This window comes from Schistocerca gregaria, chromosome 6 (assembly GCF_023897955.1).
Source record: "Schistocerca gregaria isolate iqSchGreg1 chromosome 6, iqSchGreg1.2, whole genome shotgun sequence".
Classification (NCBI taxonomy): Eukaryota; Metazoa; Arthropoda; class Insecta; order Orthoptera; family Acrididae; genus Schistocerca; species Schistocerca gregaria.
In genome coordinates this window covers 206,716,429-206,735,150 of record NC_064925.1, presented here as the reverse complement: position 1 = coordinate 206,735,150, position 18,722 = coordinate 206,716,429, and the positions used below count along the sequence as shown (strand labels likewise).

General features: G+C 39.9%; 2 protein-coding genes across 4 annotated transcripts in view; both read right to left on the bottom strand.

The window, feature by feature from the left end:
• Positions 1-2,509, bottom strand: part of LOC126278320 (cuticle protein 7-like) — a 139,933-nt gene extending 137,424 nt beyond the window's left edge. Inside the window, exon 1 of the mRNA XM_049978341.1 lies at positions 2,462-2,509. Within this exon, the coding sequence (XP_049834298.1) occupies positions 2,462-2,473 (12 nt within the window). The 5' untranslated portion in view covers positions 2,474-2,509. The remainder of the gene's footprint in view (positions 1-2,461) is intronic.
• Positions 1-18,722, bottom strand: part of LOC126278319 (cuticle protein 7-like) — a 120,009-nt gene that overhangs the window by 77,419 nt on the left and 23,868 nt on the right. The gene's annotated exons all lie outside the window — the stretch shown is intronic.

Sequence of the window (18,722 nt, the reverse complement as noted above, 5' to 3'; positions counted from 1 at the left end):
GTGTCGATAAGGGAAATGAAATGCAACAATTTTGGACTAGGAACTTTGGTCTTGAAAGTAATCCTAAGCCAGTGAAAGCCTTGGAATTTCAGGAACAACTAGAACAATCGATACAGATAATGTAGCGTTTACTCAATAACATAATGTAAGGGTACGGCCACGGTTTTCCATCGGCGGTTTATTTTTCTCTTATTATACTCTAACACGTCAGTATTTGTCCGTAAACATGAGAAAAATAAACCGCAGATAGAAGTCCTGGTCTGAAACAGTCATCTACTAAGGCAACCGAAGACCGCATTCAAAAGAAAGAGCCGGCCGGTGAGGTCGAACGGTTCTAGGCGCTTCAGTCTGGAACCGCGCGACCGCTACGCTCGCAGGTTCGAATCCTGTCTCGGGCATGGATGTGGGTGATGACCTTGTTTTAGTTAGGTTTAAGTAGTTCTAAGTTATAGGCGACTGATGACCATAGACGTTAAGTCCCATAGTGCTCAGAGCCATTCGAACAATTTTTTGTTAAGTCCCATAGTGCTCAGAGCCATTTGAACCAATCAAAAGGAAGACAGTCTGTCTACCAAGCAACTAACTCCATCTTCTTCACTGGCAGTCGTGGGAATCAGTCGCGATCATTGAATAACAAATAACATTGCGAGACGTCCCGCCTACAATCCGCCTGCGTAATAAATCACGTTTGCTACCGAAGCGATGTCCGAGAGGCAACCGCCGGGGCCTCTAACTTCGACACTCTGTAGTGTCGTTGGATGACGTTTCCTAATACGGGCTCCTATTCGCGATTTATTCCTCAAGACATCCTCTACAATCCCTCGACGACTGTCGCAACATTTCTGAGACACCATGTATGCAAAAATATTTTGAAATTTTAACCGCTGAATCATCTAATGTAACTCTTTGTAACGGTTACGCAGGAGGAGACAAGACAACCGCTTCTTGTACGGAGTAGTTAACCGCTTTAGCAGAAAACGTGAAGGCGTCCGGTATGGTTTCAACATTTCGTCCTTGCCATGGGTGATAAAATGAATTGGTTGTGCCCTCGTTGAAGGAATGAAACAGAATTTCGCATCAAGCTTGTCAGGCAAGCAGCTGAACGCATCAATGATAGCCTGGAAATCTGAACAGGACATCTCCCTCCTTCACCACTTACACCAAACTCCGTGCAGCCCCTGTTCACTCACCCACCCCCACCCATTTCACCTGTAGCAGGCCCAGTGTTTTGAGTATTGAGCAGTCTAACTCCAAGTAATATAACGTAGTGAAATGCTTGGTTAATAAACTATCTCGAATGACGTAGGCTAAAAGTCACAACTGACATTATCGTCATATGTAACTTTTCCGTGCGAAGATTGTGGAGACGATAAATTTACAGAGATATGTATTACAAATCTATGGGGAAAAAGACAAAATGTAATACTTCCACAGCCTACATTTTTAAGTTGATAACTCTAATGTTGCTGAAGGTATCGCTCACGAAAGACTTCGGCTTACAGGAGAATCTGATGTGCTTCTTAGCCATATTTTTCATTTGCCACACACTTTTTACGAACTTCCTAATTTAGCTAAGAAGACTACGCTAACCTTACATTGAAGCATGGATCTTGCAGAAACAGAATCTCAACTCATGTACAGTTAATCGCTTTTCATTACTGTGTTACTGCAGAGAGGTAATAGCTATCGAATGTTTCTACAGTGAAGTCTTCATTTAACAACAGTGATGACTGCAGTGCACATTTAACATGGAGAAATACTTAAGAAGCTATTACACTCCCTTGTATCCCGGGTTTGGTTCACTGCATTATAAGGAAGTGAACCAAAAACCTGCGGGAAAATCCGAAATGAGGAGAATTTAACCGGTTGAAATGTGATGGTGTAGAACGATGTTGAAAACTAGGCGCACCGATAAGAAATGAGGAAGCTGTCCACAGAATCGGCGCAGAAAGGATCATACTGAAATACAGGCAGAGTAAGGAATAGGATTATAGGATATTCGTTAAGACATCAGGGAATAACTTCCATGTTACTGTAGAGAACTGTCGAGGGTAAAAGCTTCAGGGGAAAGCAGAGATTAGGATATATTCAACAAATACTATACTATGTAGGGTACAAGTATTACTCTGAGATGAAGGTTGGCACAAGAAAGGAATTCGTGGTGAGCCACATTGATCCAGCCAGAAGACTAATGACTAGAAAGACTTCTGCTAAAAACTGCAAATGGTACGCATTTCTTTTAACTCAGTATCAAAAGACTAATGATCCTACAGTGTCTTTCGACACCGTAATATTCTCTTATAAGAATATGCTTAGTCGAAGGTATAGTGTTCAAGTTACTCAAGTAACCTAACCTACTTATTTCCCTATCATCGTTGCTGTGAGATGTGCTATTTTATATCCTAAGGATTGTCGTATCGAAGTCTTATCGCTGAGATTCGTATCGCAGCGCCCCGCTCACCTGAGAAGCCATGATGCGAGTTCTCTTCAGCTGACCGAGATGGGAGGCACTGACGACTCCAGACGATGCGCTGGCCCCTTATATAGTCCACCAGAGCCCCTCCCACGCCACTGACCACTGCCACATGTGACCTGAGAGCGCCCGCTCTGGAGCACAGTCTCACCTTGAGAAATACGCGGAATGACGAAACCCACCCGTCCAGTTTCTGGCAGTGGCATCAGACGCACCTCCTAATCTTCTTTCCCAAATTTGCCACTGCGCTGCGTTAGGACTTTACACCGTCAAGTCGTCAACTTAATGGTCAAAGAGAGTGTGATGTCTGTCTCATTAACTGAGAACTCTATGACAACCAGGCAGACAGTCAATGACAAAACTCATCCACAAGCAACATGCTGATATATGAAATAAATCATTAATAGTTTAAAACTGGCTGACTAGACTAAGATTTTTTTTTTAAAAAAAAGAAAAGAACAGTATCGTCACGTCCGAATATTGAAATTCTTTTATTCGAAAACAATATTACATTTATAGCTTTTATCCATTTTCAAAAAGAAGACAGCGATAATTTTGTGCCTTATCATGCATGGTAATTTTAAAAATATCAGACGTATTCTGAAGCATGTAACAGGTAAAATACGAAAATCCAACATTAAAGATCGCTAAAATCAATTATTCTTGCAGATCACCGATTTGGGCAGTTTTCTGTTACCACCTTCGGATTATGTTTATAACACTACGTAATCTTCTCTTTCATTACAGTAAATAGTGCTGTACAATGTATGTCATGTTTGTATAGCAGCATTTACTGTACTGAAGAAGATGATTGTATAACATTGGGTAACGGTATAAAAATAGAAAGGAAGATGACAACAGAGTACTGCCGAATCCGGTAAATTATATGAATAAATGATTTTAGCGATCTTGCAGTCGAAAATTTATTCGCTCTTCGTAATACGAGGGCTATTCGATAAGTAATACCCGAACGGTAGAAAAATGGAAACCACAGAAAAAATCTGAAATATTGTATTAGCACCAGTTAGCTACACGTTCTCTACAGAGTCGTCTCTCCAAGACATTGTCGAGGCGTTGCACCAGCTTTCCGATACCCTCGCCTTAGAAGGTGCTTTCAGCCAAATTTCTACGCAGGTCTGCAGTTCGTTGTCTGTATCAAAACGTTGTCTTCATAGCCAGCGGTTCATATGAGCAATGATGAACCTCAGAGGGAGCCAAGTCCGAGCTGTATGATGGGTGACCCAAGACTTGCCATCGAAAACGCTGCAGGCGCGTCGTGTTTGCCCCAGCAGTTTCGGTCGAGAATTACCATTATAAGTAGGCTGTTCAGGTTTTTATGTTGGTAACGCCACGTAGCGCGCTGTATGAAAATCACTGACTGCTGTGTGCAGTCTTTGGCTGGTTTGAATTGTTGGAATATTTACTACTGTAGTGTTGGGCAGTTGGGTGTGAACAGCGCGTTGCGTTGCACCGTTGGAGGGGAGTCCCCAGCAGTGGTGGATGTGGGGAGAGAGAAGCCAGATTTAGAGATGTTAATGTGAGCGGACGATCTGGACGTGTGTCGGTCAGAAAAAGGAAACTTGTAAGACTGGATGTCATGAACTGACTTTTGAACACTATTAAGGTAAATACATTGTTTATTCTCCATCAAAATCTTTCATTTGCTTACTATGCCTGTCAGTAGTTAATGGCTTCAGTAGTTAGAATCTTTTATTTAGCTGGCAGTATTGGCGCTCGCTGTATTGCAGTAGTTTGAGTAGCGAAGATTTTTGGGAGGTATGTGATTCATGAAAGGTATAGGTTATTGTTAGTCAGGACCATTCTTTTGTAGGGATTATTGAAATCCAGACTGCGTTGCGTTAAAAAAAATTGTGTGTTACTTTAGTGTTGATGAGATTAAGTGAAGAGAGAAATGTCTGAGTACGTTCAGTTTTGCTCAGCTGTTTGAAAATCAAATAACGTAAGAGGTTTACCAGCATAGTAATTCATAAAATTTTCTAAGGAGATGTTTCATATGTCGACCCTTAGCCAAGGATACCTCAATGGAATATTCCGGTTTTTTCTTGTAGTTTGTGTAATCAGTGTAGTTATTGTGTATTGCTAGTGCGTAATTGTAGAGAGAATTTACTTTGTAGTTGTAGTTTTTCGCTGTTGTACAGTAAAAGAGTTGTGGCATGCATGTTGATTTGCATGAAGTATTTCGCAGCTGCGCTTGCATTTAACAAGATATTATTTCAGTGTTATCGTGTGAAAAACGTAACACTAGGCTCCACAGTAAATTGAGAAATGATAGTGACGACGAGCTTAGCGTGTAATGAATTAACATTCATTCAAAGTAGTAAATTGGTAATTGTGCATAGGAAAATGGAGCGAGCGACAAATAATGGTGTAGACAGTGAAACAATTAGTGAACAGGGAAGCATTATCGATCGATCGGTCGGCGACAGCTCGCCTCAGGCTTCCGAAATGTGAAGACAAAGATCTGCAAATACTGTAGATTCAGGATTTGAGTCCCCACCTTTTCCTCAGTTAAGCCAAGACACATCTTCTGCGTTTCAAAATGCGAATGTTGCCGGTGCAAATGCACTACCGAAAAGTATACAGGAACAGATTCTACACACTAATACATTATTATTGCAATTAATGCAACAAATCAAACAAAATCAGAGACAAACACAGCAACAGCTTCAAAAGTTAGACACCACGCTTGAAGAAACACGTGAAGGTTTAACTTCTGAGTTACTTAAAATCGAATCGAAATGTCAAAAAGTCTGTAATGACGAAAAAACACAAATTTGTGAGTATTTCCAAACCTATTTTTTCGCGTCATGAAAATGCATTACAGAATCACGAAGCAGCCATAAAAGAATTGCAAACTATTGTTCATGAAAATCACGACACCTTGCAAGCTAAAATTGACTCAATTGCATCTACCGATTCGGTTACGCAACTTCCAAAAACTCAGGAAATCTTAAAGGACACAGTAAATACCCTTTCAACACAAATGGACACTCTGAAAATTAGTTCAGAAAAACACACTGCTGATTTCAGTTAATTATTGGCCAAAGTAGCCGAACTGTCGGATCAGTTCACTAACTTGTCTACAAAGGTAGATGATGAGCTGAATGACACAAGACCCGTAGCCTTCACTGACACAGAAGAGTATCAACAAATTAAGAAATTTAAACAGAATCAACATCAAATTAATACGCAACACAAAAGAGAAATCCGAGAAATACAAGATCAGTTGGCACAGGTAATACAAGAATTCCATATTTCAGAGGACACTCGCGTTCCAACACGGGAAAGGGGCTTAGAACTACGGAAAATCCACAAAATAATAACACAGGGCATATCGGAAATTATGAAAGAAACTGGTAAGGTGCATCGAATTTTGAGATGTAACCGCTGACATGACGTAACAATGACCGCTATGCGACTTGCCAACACGATGACTTTCACTATAAGTAGTTCAATGCTACACGTAAATTCGAAACATTTGAGAAATCTCGCAACGACATTCATCCACAAGCGTGGCTTCATCGATTCTCTCATTGTTTTCCTCCCAACTGGTCATTAGAGCACGGATTAGAATTTATGTGTGGCTATTTAGAGAATGAACCAGCTGTAAGAATGCGATCGGTCATTCACGATTGTCACAGTGAAGGGGAATTTTAGTATGCCTTCCTCTCAGCATATTGGTCTCAAGCTACTCAAGGCCGAGTAAAACATAGCATCAAAATGATGAAACAATTCGAACAATTTGAATTTTCAGTCTTGTGAAATATTTTGAAGACATGTTGCACAAGAGCCAGTACCTGTCAAACCCATACAGCCCCTCAGAACTCATCCGCATTTGCTTAATCAAACTACCTAAACGTTTACGACATACAGGTATTATTTTGGCAGGACGTTGTAAAGGCAACATTGAAGCTTTTCAGTAACAGTTACAAGAATTGGAAATTGACACTGACAATCGCGGGACGCGAAAACAGGAACACATCAACTACAGGTCACATCCGTCAAAATTCCGCGATGATAGAAATAATAACTGGACACGACAAGGCTATTCGTACAATGCAATTCGTGACCAAAACAGACACCTCGCGTATGACAATCATTGGCGGAGTAGTAATAATTACAGGGAAAGATCACCTCTCCGCAGTGTTGACTATGGCAGAGACAAGCAGCGGAACTGACAATATGGGAACCAAAATAATTATTATCAAGGAAGACAGAATAACTTTAGATGCAACGATCTACCGCGCATTTGCGATTCCAGGAGAAATTCTCCACCACATGTTCCATAAAAAAAAATGGAAATCACCGACAGACCTGAATTTCATCAGAACTGGTGGGATTCAAACAGGGCAGGGTGCTCTCGAAAAGATAAATTTGTAGAAGTTACCTGTAGATCTCCAAATCTCAATAACGACCTGCGCCAACAAAGAGGTAGTAGGCAATGACTCACACCGCTGGCAGCCACATAACGTACTTATGAAGCTGACGACGTAGCTGTCGTGGCTAGTAATCACGTAAAAATGGAAGACATTAGGGACATCTTACTCCAGGAACACGACGTAAAACATAACAAAATTGCATATCCTGTAATGCACATTACAGTAAATGACGTAAAATTTATGGCAGTACTTGACTCTGGCAGTCCCATTTCAGTAATTAGTGAAACAGCCTTTAGCAAATGCAAGAAATCGAATGATTGCCCCAACTTCCGTTACGTAAGATTAAATTACAAGGTGCGATCGTTGGAAAAAAATGTACATGTACACCGACAAACCAATTAGAATTCCTTTGTCAATGCTACAGTTTCTCTATGAACTTTCTTAATATTCCATTATTGTCGACGGAAATTATATTGGGAGTAGAAATTTTTGAATGAATACACAGCAATCTTAAAGTTTCACGATGCTGAAATAAGTTTAGAGAAAGAAGGTAAGTCAATAGCTTTGAAATTTGGCTCTCAAACCATGACGAGGAAATTAATCGGCTTTACCTCCTGTTAGACAACAGTTCGGAATTTTCGACGAAACTTGGCACGAACAATCACTCTGCAAGTACTGACAGGGATGATATCGATGCCGTTTTTGATATTAAAGACTTAATTCTGAATAAAATTCAAACAACTGAGAATTGTAATGACACTAATAGGGAGTAGCTTTTTGAGATTTTGTAAGCACATTCTTCAACTTTTACTCACAAAACAGTAACAACATTGTATCTCAATACTTATTTTGTGTTCGTGAGCATACTACATTTTGTGCTAGACCATACATAATTCCGGCACATTATAGGGACCATGTTAGAACAGAAATACAATCTATGCTTGACGAGGGCATTATTGAGCCTGCAATAAGCTCATACAATAATCCATTACATGTTGTTGAGAAGAAGAAAGATCGATCAGCATTGTCTTAGATTCGATGCAAAGCAATACTATCATCATTCCTGAAACAGACATGCCGCAAAGGTTGAAGAACGTCTTCAAAATTTTAATGGAGTAAAATTGTCGTCTTCTATTTATCTCAGATCCAGCTTTTATCAGATCGAACTTCATCTAGAATGTAAAAAATACACAGCTCTTCTTTGTTTCGGCGTTTGTTATCAATTTCGAAAACTTCCCTTTCGTTTGAACATTTCTTCGGCAGCATTCATTCTTGGCCTAAATCCCATATTTCCTGAGTTCTTAAAACGTCACATCACCTTATATGTGGACGATATTCCAATAGCAGAAGCCTCATGGGAACAACATAATTGCACCCTCAACAGTGTGTTACGTATTTGTGCAGAATCTGGAAATACTGTTAACTTGGAAAAGTCTGAATTCGGAAGGACAAAGGTGAAGTTTTTGGGACACATTATTTCTTCTGAAGGTACTCAGCCGGATCCTGAAACGTTAGAAGCAATCAGAGCCATTCCAGTTCCATCCACAAAAAAACGAGTCCGCTGTTTTCTAGGTCTCGTAAAGTTTTACCGATGTTTTCTGAATATGCAAATTCTAGTTACACCAAAACTTTGTTCTCTCACTGGAAAAAATACTATTCTCAACTGGGACGAAAAGGCACATTGGAATTCAATTCTTTGAAAGAAACGCTACTTAACGCGTCAATACTAGCTCATCCATACCTGTCACAAGATTACTGCCTTAGCACAGATTCTTCATTTATTTCAAGAAGCCGTAGAAAATGACGGTACTGTTTAGAAAGCAGTTGCTATTGCTAGCCGAGTGCTAACAAAATCTAAAAAAAATTATTCCGTTACTGAATTAGAAGCTTTAGCTATCGTTTGGGCATTTAACAAATTCCATTTCTTTTTTTTCGGTAAGAACGAAAAATATACAGTGATCATCATGCATTACAATTTCTTACGTCTTCAAAATTAAATCATGACAGGTTAAAACGTTGGGCATTGTTTCTGCAAGAATTCCACTTCACAGTAGTCTACATTCCTAGCAAGGAGAACATTGTTGTAGACGCACTGTTACGCACACCGGCTGGGCTTGAGGAAAGTAACACAGAAGGCAACCTCGAGAAAAATTTGAGTATTCTTTCCATTCAGAAAGTCGCCTTTGATAACTTCATCACGACATCTTTAAAGGACATTGCTCATGAAAAAGATAAAGATCCGATTTAGAAAGACATCAAATGCAAATGGCATGAAAAGACACACACACAGATTTGGCATTATTATCTGCTTTGAAACAACGTACTCTTTAAACGGTGTACTGTTGATGACAAGCTATGCGTACTTTGCATTCCTGACGATTTTGTTAATAAGCTCATCTGGTACATTCATTTTAGCTACACACATTTTGGTCCAAGAAAATGTTACCATATTCTTCGAACTATTTGTTATTTTAACGATAGGAAAAAGAGGATTCGAAGAGCCTTGTCTATTTGTAAACTTTGTCAAAAAGGTAAACCATCTATCATCACACATCGTGCTCCGTTGTTTCCTATGATTCCTTCTAAGTTAAAAGAATTTGCTGCTATTGATCTCTTGGGACCCCTTGTCAGAACATCGAATGGATTTTCGTACGTTCTAGTCGCTGTTGAATTTACTTCAAAATTCGTTTCTTGCACACCAAAGCCTTTGTAAAAAAATTTCTTCCATGAAGTTGGCCACGTGCTAAAGTCATTTCAGATAACGGACCGTAATTCAGATATGCTGTTTGGTCACGCATGCTTCCGAAACATAAAATCAAACCTGTTTTTATTTCATTGTACTCACCACATTGTAGACCGTCTGAATGGATTATGAAAGACATCAATAAGCTTTACAGACTTCATTGTCACAGAAAGCATCAGTATTGGGACAGATATTTACACTTACTTCAAAACGTGCTGTATGAAATGCGTCATGACTCCACTGCTTTACCACCTATTGTCGTACTGAAGAATGAAGAACCACCAAATAGAATCACAGAGCTTGTACCTTTTCCGAATACACGTAAACTTCGACACAAAGACATAATTGATTTGCCTATTCAAAATATAAAATCTGCTGTAGACAAAAGGAGAAAACTACACGGTAAAGCAAATGCAAAGAAATTATATATTGGTCAGAAAGTTATCATTAAAGCTCATTCATTGTCACATAAGAAGAAACACTTGAGGCACAAATTCTGTCTGATTTACAATGGTCCTTACAGTACCTGACGTATACTACATGATAATTGCATTGAAGTTGAAACTCTGCGTACTAGGAAGAGTAAAGGATTGCACCACATTTCACATGTAAAACCGTTTATTGAGAGATAATCTGCTTTTTAACTTAGTCTTTGCTACAAAATTTTTCACTGCACATTACAAGTACGCTTTGTCACACTTAGAAACAACTATCCAGTCTAGAACCTATAGAACATAATTAAACAGTAATTACGAATGCATTGTTATAGTGAACAGACGACACACTGTTGATGTGTGTGTATAATCTTGCTTGTTAATTGCACGATTACGTAACAACTGTAAGGTTTACATTCTTAGAACATATACTGGTACTGCTAATGAGAGTTTAATGCAACATTTTGGTTTACTTGAAAATACATTCTGGATTTAAATTACTTTCTGTAAGACACCTGATGTCATAGTGGTTAGTTTATTTGACAGCTACACGACTGTATAATGACGCTACTAATGAGGGACACAATTTGTGTTATTGCTTTTCGGTTGTATATGTTTTATATCTGCACAGTTTTTCTGAATTCCTCTGGAAAGTAAAACATGTTTTAGTAGTAACTTTTGTGGTATAGCTACAATGAGACAGCCTTTTCTGTAGCACAAAAATACGTTACAGTCTAGTACTTTCTTGATCACTGTAAAGTACGTAATAACTACGATATCTATACGCATAGCATTTCGCGTTTGTTTATTCCGAGGTAAGTACATTGACGTCTATAGAACTTTGCTTATGGACGACGATAATTACGACACTTGGCACATTTTTTACCCTTAAGTAATGACAGAGATTGTCTTAGAGCAAGACGCTTGTGTACTAAGTGAGTGGCAAGCGCTAGGAGCCCTAGCTAGTATGGTAATTGCTTATACAACTTTACACATCGGTACCATGTTTCTCTAACACAGGATTGCACAGCTATCTGATCATTGAAGAGCGACAAACATTTTTAACTAAGTCAGTGAATTCACTGTTACAAAATTGTATTGTGTCTGTACTTCGTGAACTGTTCATATTTCTTTCGGAACCATTGTGTTACTATGAGAGCTTTGAATGATGTATTTGGTATGAGATCATGATTTTTAAAGTACGTTTGAGGTAGATTACACTATTTAAATGAGCAGAGAATTTTTTTTTCAGGTTTCTAAATTATTGCAGAAAGCTATGACGTTTTTGAGATGTAACTGAGGTGTTCTGGCGTTATTATTGCGACGACGATGTGTATTATGCTGCTGAGGTATGTTTATGATCAATAAGCTGAAGCTGTATGAGGAATGTGATTACATGTTTATAAGTATACGATTAATGAATAGAAGTTAGGAACTCTGGTTTGTAAAAAAGGATGTTGGAAACCAAAAATCGTACTTTTAAGAGTTATGACATGTGTGTCCATCTGTGAACGTATCACAATATTGCTATTCATGAGATTTCGTTTCTAAGCATTTTTACTGTAAGTTCTCAGCCTGTGAAATTTTATTTGTATCAAACTGCCACTGTAGCGAGAACTGCTGCCATAAATACATCGGCAAGGAAGGTAAGTGACCTTGAGATAATGCGTTGTGGGCACCCAGCTAAGCGATAGTCACCTGAAAAAAAAGCCATTAGGTGGAGAAAAAAAAGGAAAGGCCATTAACCTCGGTATTGACTTAGTTTGGAGAAAGAATCCCAAATACTACACGCTCATACTTGAAAACATATCATTACACTTTGAAGCTAGTAATTTCTGATATTTACTAAAATGCCTAATGACATGATGAGAAACATTTTACGTGTAATGTCTTGCTAGTTGACAGATTTTTTACTGCCTTATGAAGTGCCATATGGTTAGTGAATGACGTTTCACGTCTTGCTTTATGTGTATATTTGCTCATTTTGTTTAATATCTAGTTTTTAGTTTCACTGCAGGACTGGTTAAAATAAAAGTTAATAGATGTACTATTAGAAAAGTTTCTGTCTACAGACCCAGTATGTAATAATTTTATCATCTACTTTCTTAAAAAAGGGAGCACAAATAGACATTTCCCTTCACAGGAATTGCATACATTATTTTTTCAAGGATTTGGAACTTTTTGGCAGACTAAGTTTTTGTGATGCATCACTCTAGTGTTAAGATCTGACATGTTTATTAGGACATTTCCTATCTTTACTGTAATATTTTTCCTAATTGAGCTTTATCATGTTTAGATATAAGTTATTGGTTGTTGGTGCTCTTTGCCATACATAGTTCTACTGAATTTTACATTGTATTAAGCCAGTTTTACTACTGATTTATTTCCCTTGTTGCTGCACATTGGCTCATATTACTTGTAATGAAGCATTTGCTTTACTAATTTAGACATACCGCTGCTTGATTTGCCAATTTGCGTTCTTTTGGCATTGCTTTTTATGAGCTCAGTAGATTTATATTAGCTTAAGATGGGGTAGGCTATATAAGAGAGTGAGTTGCGATGAATTAGAAGAAATGCATTGGTATATAAAAAAAGATTTGGCAGAAAAAGAGTAGGTTACAATGAAGAAAAATTGTTTTGAAAGAGGATATGAAGCAAACATTAGGGTTTCGGGACAACAGGTGTAGATAGTACTTTTTGGGAATAATTATGAACTAAGGGAGATCTCCAAGAAGCAAAGAAATTTTGTTTGCCAATCAAATGCGATAAATACTGCAGTAAAACAAACCCTGTCCTTTGCTTTTGTGTTTTCCACTATGTTGTTTGTGTACCCTTGTGCATTCGTGTTCTTCCTGTGTTGATGTGTATATCTGATAAGAGTTATGTCGTAGAATTTTTCTAATATTATGTTATTTACTTTGTAAAGATGTTTAGACATTATTAGTTGTGTTCTTTTTTAATGCTCAAGTGTGAAGTTAATCTTTCGAAAGCTCTTCTCCTTTTTTATTTATTTACTTATGTCATAATTCCTGTAACACTGATGTATATGTTTATTTCCATTCTTTTGTAAGGCCTGTATTACTACAAATGTTATCTGTATTATTATGTTCTTTAATTATGTATTTTGTACCTTTGTAATTATATTCTTATGTTGCAAATTTATATTTGTATAGACACCACTTCTTCAAATTAAGTTTCATTTCACTGCACACGTTTCTGTTGTTCATAGTATATGCACAATATGTAAGAGGCTAACAAAAGGGGACTGTTTGCATTTCCACATGTGTTGATAATTCAGCAAGGTACTGTTTAACAACATTGTTTGGTTCTAAGGACTACTTCATAAACTTTGTGATAGCACAAGTGATGGTTTATGGACTTGCTATATTGTCTGCAAGACTTTTCGATGGTGATTGTACACCTTCACAGTCACAATAGATGGCTGCTGGCCGTCTCTACAAGGACTGCAGTGGGTCTGCACCTTTAATGGCCCACCAATACCATTCTCTCTACCAGGTCTACAGTGAGCCTACTCTGTGATGACCTACCCACCAATATCCTTCAAAACTTCGACTGACTCTGCTGCGGTTTGCTCTGTTGTGGCCCATTACCTGTCTGCATGTCAAAAGAGACAACATTACCTCTTCAAGACTGCATGGCAATCCACTACTTGCGTGTGCATTTTCTTTTACTGCTCAAACTTTGAAAAAAAAAACTGCAGTTACTACTGTAGTGAATGTTCAGGACTGTCTTTATGGACTGTGAGAAATTTTTGCTTTTGACCAACATTGTATAGATAGGTGTCTGCATTTGATATACATTTGCTAGAGTTTATATAAAAAATGTTAACGAATAAGTATTGGCCAACGCCCAAAACAATTTGTAAAAATTTTTGTGGGCAGCATGGAGGCTATGAAAGTAGGCTGTTTAGGTTTTTATGTTGGTAACCCTGCGTAGCGCTCTGTATGAAAATCACTGACTTATGCTGTGTGCAGTCTGTGGATGGCTTGCGTTGTTGGAATATCTGCTATTGTAGCGTTGGGCAGTTGGATGTGAAGAGCGCGTAGCGTTCTGCAATTGGAGGGGAGCCCCCAGCAGTGGTGGATGTAGGAAGAGAGAAGCCACAATTTTTAGAGATGTTAATATGAGCGCACGATCTGGACGGATATCCGTCAGAAAAAGGAAATTTGTAAGACTGTATGTCATGAACTAATATATATATATATATATATATATATATATATATATATATATATATATATATATAATGACTTTTGAACCTTATTAAGGTAAATACGTTGTTTGTTCTTCATCAAAATCTTCCATTTTCTAACTATGCCTATCAGTAGTTAGTGCCTTCAGTAGTTGGAATCTTTTATTTAGCTGGCAGTATTGGCGCTAGCTGTATTGCAGTAGTTCGAGTATCGAAGATTTTTGTGAGGTAAGTGATTCATGAAAGGTATAGGTTATTGTTAGTCAGGGCCATTCTTTTGTAGAGACTATTGAAATTCAGATTGCGTTGCGTTAAAAAAAATTGTGTTTCACTTTAGTGCTGATGAAAATAAGTAAAGAAAGAAATGTCTGAGTTCGTTCAGTTTTGCTCAGCTGTTTGAGAATCAAATAAAGTAAGAGGTTTACCAGCACAGTAATTCATACATTTTCCTAAGGGGTTCCAGCCAACGGAATCATATTAGTTGATTGAGTCTCAGAAAGTTGGTGGAATACATTATCAAGTTAGAAAAGTTTGGTTTATCGATAAGTAATGTGTACATGTCAGTTCAATGCAGGCAGCGGTTATCATATTTGGGCCAGTTGCCACTATAGAGCACCTGATTGAACTAATGCAGTAATTTACTACCGATGTTTTTAGTGGTTCCAGTGAACATCAAGAGGATTACGCTGACCTAACTACGCAGCATCATCTACACTTTCGGACACAGGGTGAGGCGGCGCAGCGAGTGTTTACGCTACTGTAGTTTCTACACAACACCGCGAATTATACGCAGGGCAGGGAGACGCCTCGGCCTTTTCCCCTTCTTTTCTTTCCGACTTCCTTTTGTAATCATTACCCTGACTGGTTTGATAAGGATAGCCATGAAATCCTCTCTTGCACACATTTGTTCATTTACCCCCTCATCAATTTCATCACCAAATTTATAATTGATGTCCTTCCTTCCCGAATTTTCATCCTAGTCTTCAACATTTCTTTCACTACTGTCATTGCTTCTTAGATATATAGATTGAACAGAAAGGGCAAAAGACTGTATCCATGTCTTACACCGCTTTTAAACCGAGCATTTCGTTCTTGCCTCTCCAGTCTTATTGTTCCCTCTTTCTTCTTGAATATGTTGTGTACCACCCGTTTTTTCTTATAGCTTAGTCCAATTTTTCTCAGAATTTCGAACATCTTGCACCGATTGATTTTTCTTCAGTCTTGGTTCCAGTTTCAAGCACAAGGTCAGATCTCCCTCTCTCCCGTCTTTATCTTTCTTAAAGCCAAACTGATCCTCAGATCCTTTTCCATTATTCTCATACTCGTATGATTCTTATCAGCAGCTTCGATGTATGAGATGTAAAAGTGTTTGCGAATGTTTGTTTCGTCCATCTGACCTTGCTCTCTTGGGAACTGCCTGGATGACATTTTTCCGAAAAGTTAGATGGTACGTCGGCAGTCTTATATATTCTACAAACCAACTTGAATAGTTATTTGGATGTCACTTCCCTCAATGATTTTAGGAATTCCGAATGGCATGTTATTTATCCCTTCTGACTTACTGGATCTCATCTTCATGAGCTCTTTCAGAATGTGATTAATACACGACCGACTATGTCTTTCTTACCGACTTCAGTTGGTTCCTCTATCAAGTTATCAGACAAGTCTTAACCCTCACTGAGGGCTTAAATATGCTCTTCCCACCTACTGACTCTTTCCTCTGCGTGTAACAACGGAATTCCATTTGCACTCTTCATGTTATCTTCCGTGCTTTTCATTTCACCGACGGCTGTTTTGATTTTTCTATATCCTTGGCCAATCCATCCAACGATCATTCCTTCTTCGATTTCTTTACATTTTTCCCTCAGCTATTTCGCCTTGACTGCTGTTTACTTCCTGTTTACTTCAGTCCTACCTATGTTTGACTGTCCAACTTTTCTAACTGCCCTCTTTAGAGATACTGACAGCTCTTCAACTGAACTGCCTACTCTGGTATTCCTTACAGCAGTTTTCGCATCTTTAGTGAACTTCAAACGCGTCTCATCATTCCTCAATACATCAGAGTATCACTTCTACCAATATCTGATTCCTGAGTCTCTGTCTGAGCATGACATAAACTATTTACAATATTCCCTTGTAACACGGATCTTTTCCGATAAACGTCCTGGTCTTGTGATTCTTGAACGGAGTATTCGCTGTTAATTGCTGAAATTTATTGCAAGACTCAATGGCTCTCCTCTCTCATTCCTACTGAATAACCCATATTCACCCATAATCATTTACTCTATTTCTTCCCCGCAACCGCGTTCCAAACCTCCATGACTATTAGATTTCTCATCTTCCTTTACATACCGAATTACCCACTCATTATCTTCACCTTGCGAAGACATCAAATATACACTCCTGGAAACGGAAAAAAGAACACATTGACACCGGTGTGTCAGACCCACCATACTTGCTCCGGACACTGCGAGAGGCCTGTACAAGCAATGATCACACGCACGGCACAGCGGACACACCAGGAACTGCGGTGTTGGCCGTCGAATGGCGCTAGCTGCGCAGCATTTGTGCACCGCCGCCGTCAGTGTCAGCCAGTTTGCCGTGGCATACGGAGCTCCATCGTAGTCTTTAACACTGGTAGCATGCCGCGACAGCGTGGACGTGAACCGTATGTGCAGATGACGGACTTTGAGCGAGGGCGTATAGTGGGCATGCGGGAGGCCGGGTGGACGTACCGCAGAATTGCTCAACACGAGGCGCGTGAGGTCTCCACAGTACATCGATGTTGTCGCCAGTGGTCGGCGGAAGGTGCACGTGCCCGTCGACCTGGAACCGGACCGCAGCGACGCACGGATGCACGCCAAGACCGTAAGATCCTACGCAGTGCCGTAGGGGACCGCACCGCCACTTCCCAGCAAATTAGGGACACTGTTGCTCCTGGGGTATCGGCGAGGACTATTCGCAACCGTCTCCATGAAGCTGGGCTACGGTCCCGCACACCGTTAGGCCGTCTTCCGCTCACGCCCCAACATCGTGCAGCCCGCCTCTAGTGGTGTCGCGACAGGCGTGAATGGAGGAACGAATGGAGACGTGTCGTCTTCAGCGATGAGAGTCACTTCTGCCTTGGTGCCAATGATGGTCGTATGCGTGTTTGGCGCCGTACAGGTGAGCGCCACAATCAGGACTGCATACGACCTAGGAACACAGGGCCAACACCCGGCGTCATGGTGTGGGGAGCGATCTCCTACACTGTCCGTACACCTCTGGTGATCGTCGAGGGGACACTGAATAGTGCACGGTACATCCAAACCGTCATCGAACCCATCGTTCTACCATTCCTAGACCGGCAAGGGAACTTGCTGTTCCAACAGGACAATGCACGTCCGCATGTATCTCGTGCCACCCAACGTGCTCTAGAAGGTGTAAGTCAACTACCCTGGCCAGCAAGATCTCCGGATCTGTCCCCCATTGAGCATGTTTGGGACTGGATGAAGCGTCGTTTCACGCGGTCTGCACGTCCAGCACGAACGCTGGTCCAACTGAGGCGCCAGGTGGAAATGGCATGGCAAGCCGTTCCACAGGACTACATCCAGCATCTCTACGATCATCTCCATGGGAGAATAGCAGCCTGCATTGCTGCGAAAGGTGGATATACACTGTACTAGTGCCGACATTGTGCATGCTCTGTTGCCAGTGTCTATGTGCCTGTGGTTCTGTCAGTGTGATCATGTGATGTATCTGACCCCAGGAATGTGTCAATAAAGTTTCCCCTTCCTGGGACAATGAATTCACGGTGTTCTTATTTCAATTTCCAGGAGTGTAAATCATTTAAGGTCGTCGGCTTTGGTTTGCTGTCAAGTCTGATGAGAGCTACAATCCTATCATTGGAATGTTAACAGTGGTGCACTCTCTGCCCTACTTTAGTTTCGATACAAATACCACTCCCGTAATATTCTGCTGCTATTGATATTACCCTTTATTTGTTCGATAAGCAATCTTTGTCTTCTTTCCATTTCACTTCACTATCGCCTACTATATATACACTACGTCTTTGTATTTACCTTTTCAGATTTTCTAGCATTCTTACTACGTCCAAACCTCTGACAGCCCACGCTCCGACTGGTAGGCCATTATTCTTTCGTTGACTATTACATCTTTTTCTCATGACCACCTCCCCCTTGCCAGTCCGTCATAGGGATACGAATGAGAGACTAATGCGGAATCTGTTCCCATTAGAGAGATCATCGTGACACTTTCTCAATTACAGGAAAGATGTCCTGTGGATACACGACACGTGTCTTTAATGCAGAGGTATCCATTGCGTTCTGCATCCTCATGTCATTGACCATACCTGATTCTTCCACAATTTGGGTGCAGTCTCCCACCACAAAGGCAATAGAGTGTCTTGAACCTCCGTCCGCTTCTCCACCCTCTTTGACTAGGGCGTTGGCAGAGTGAG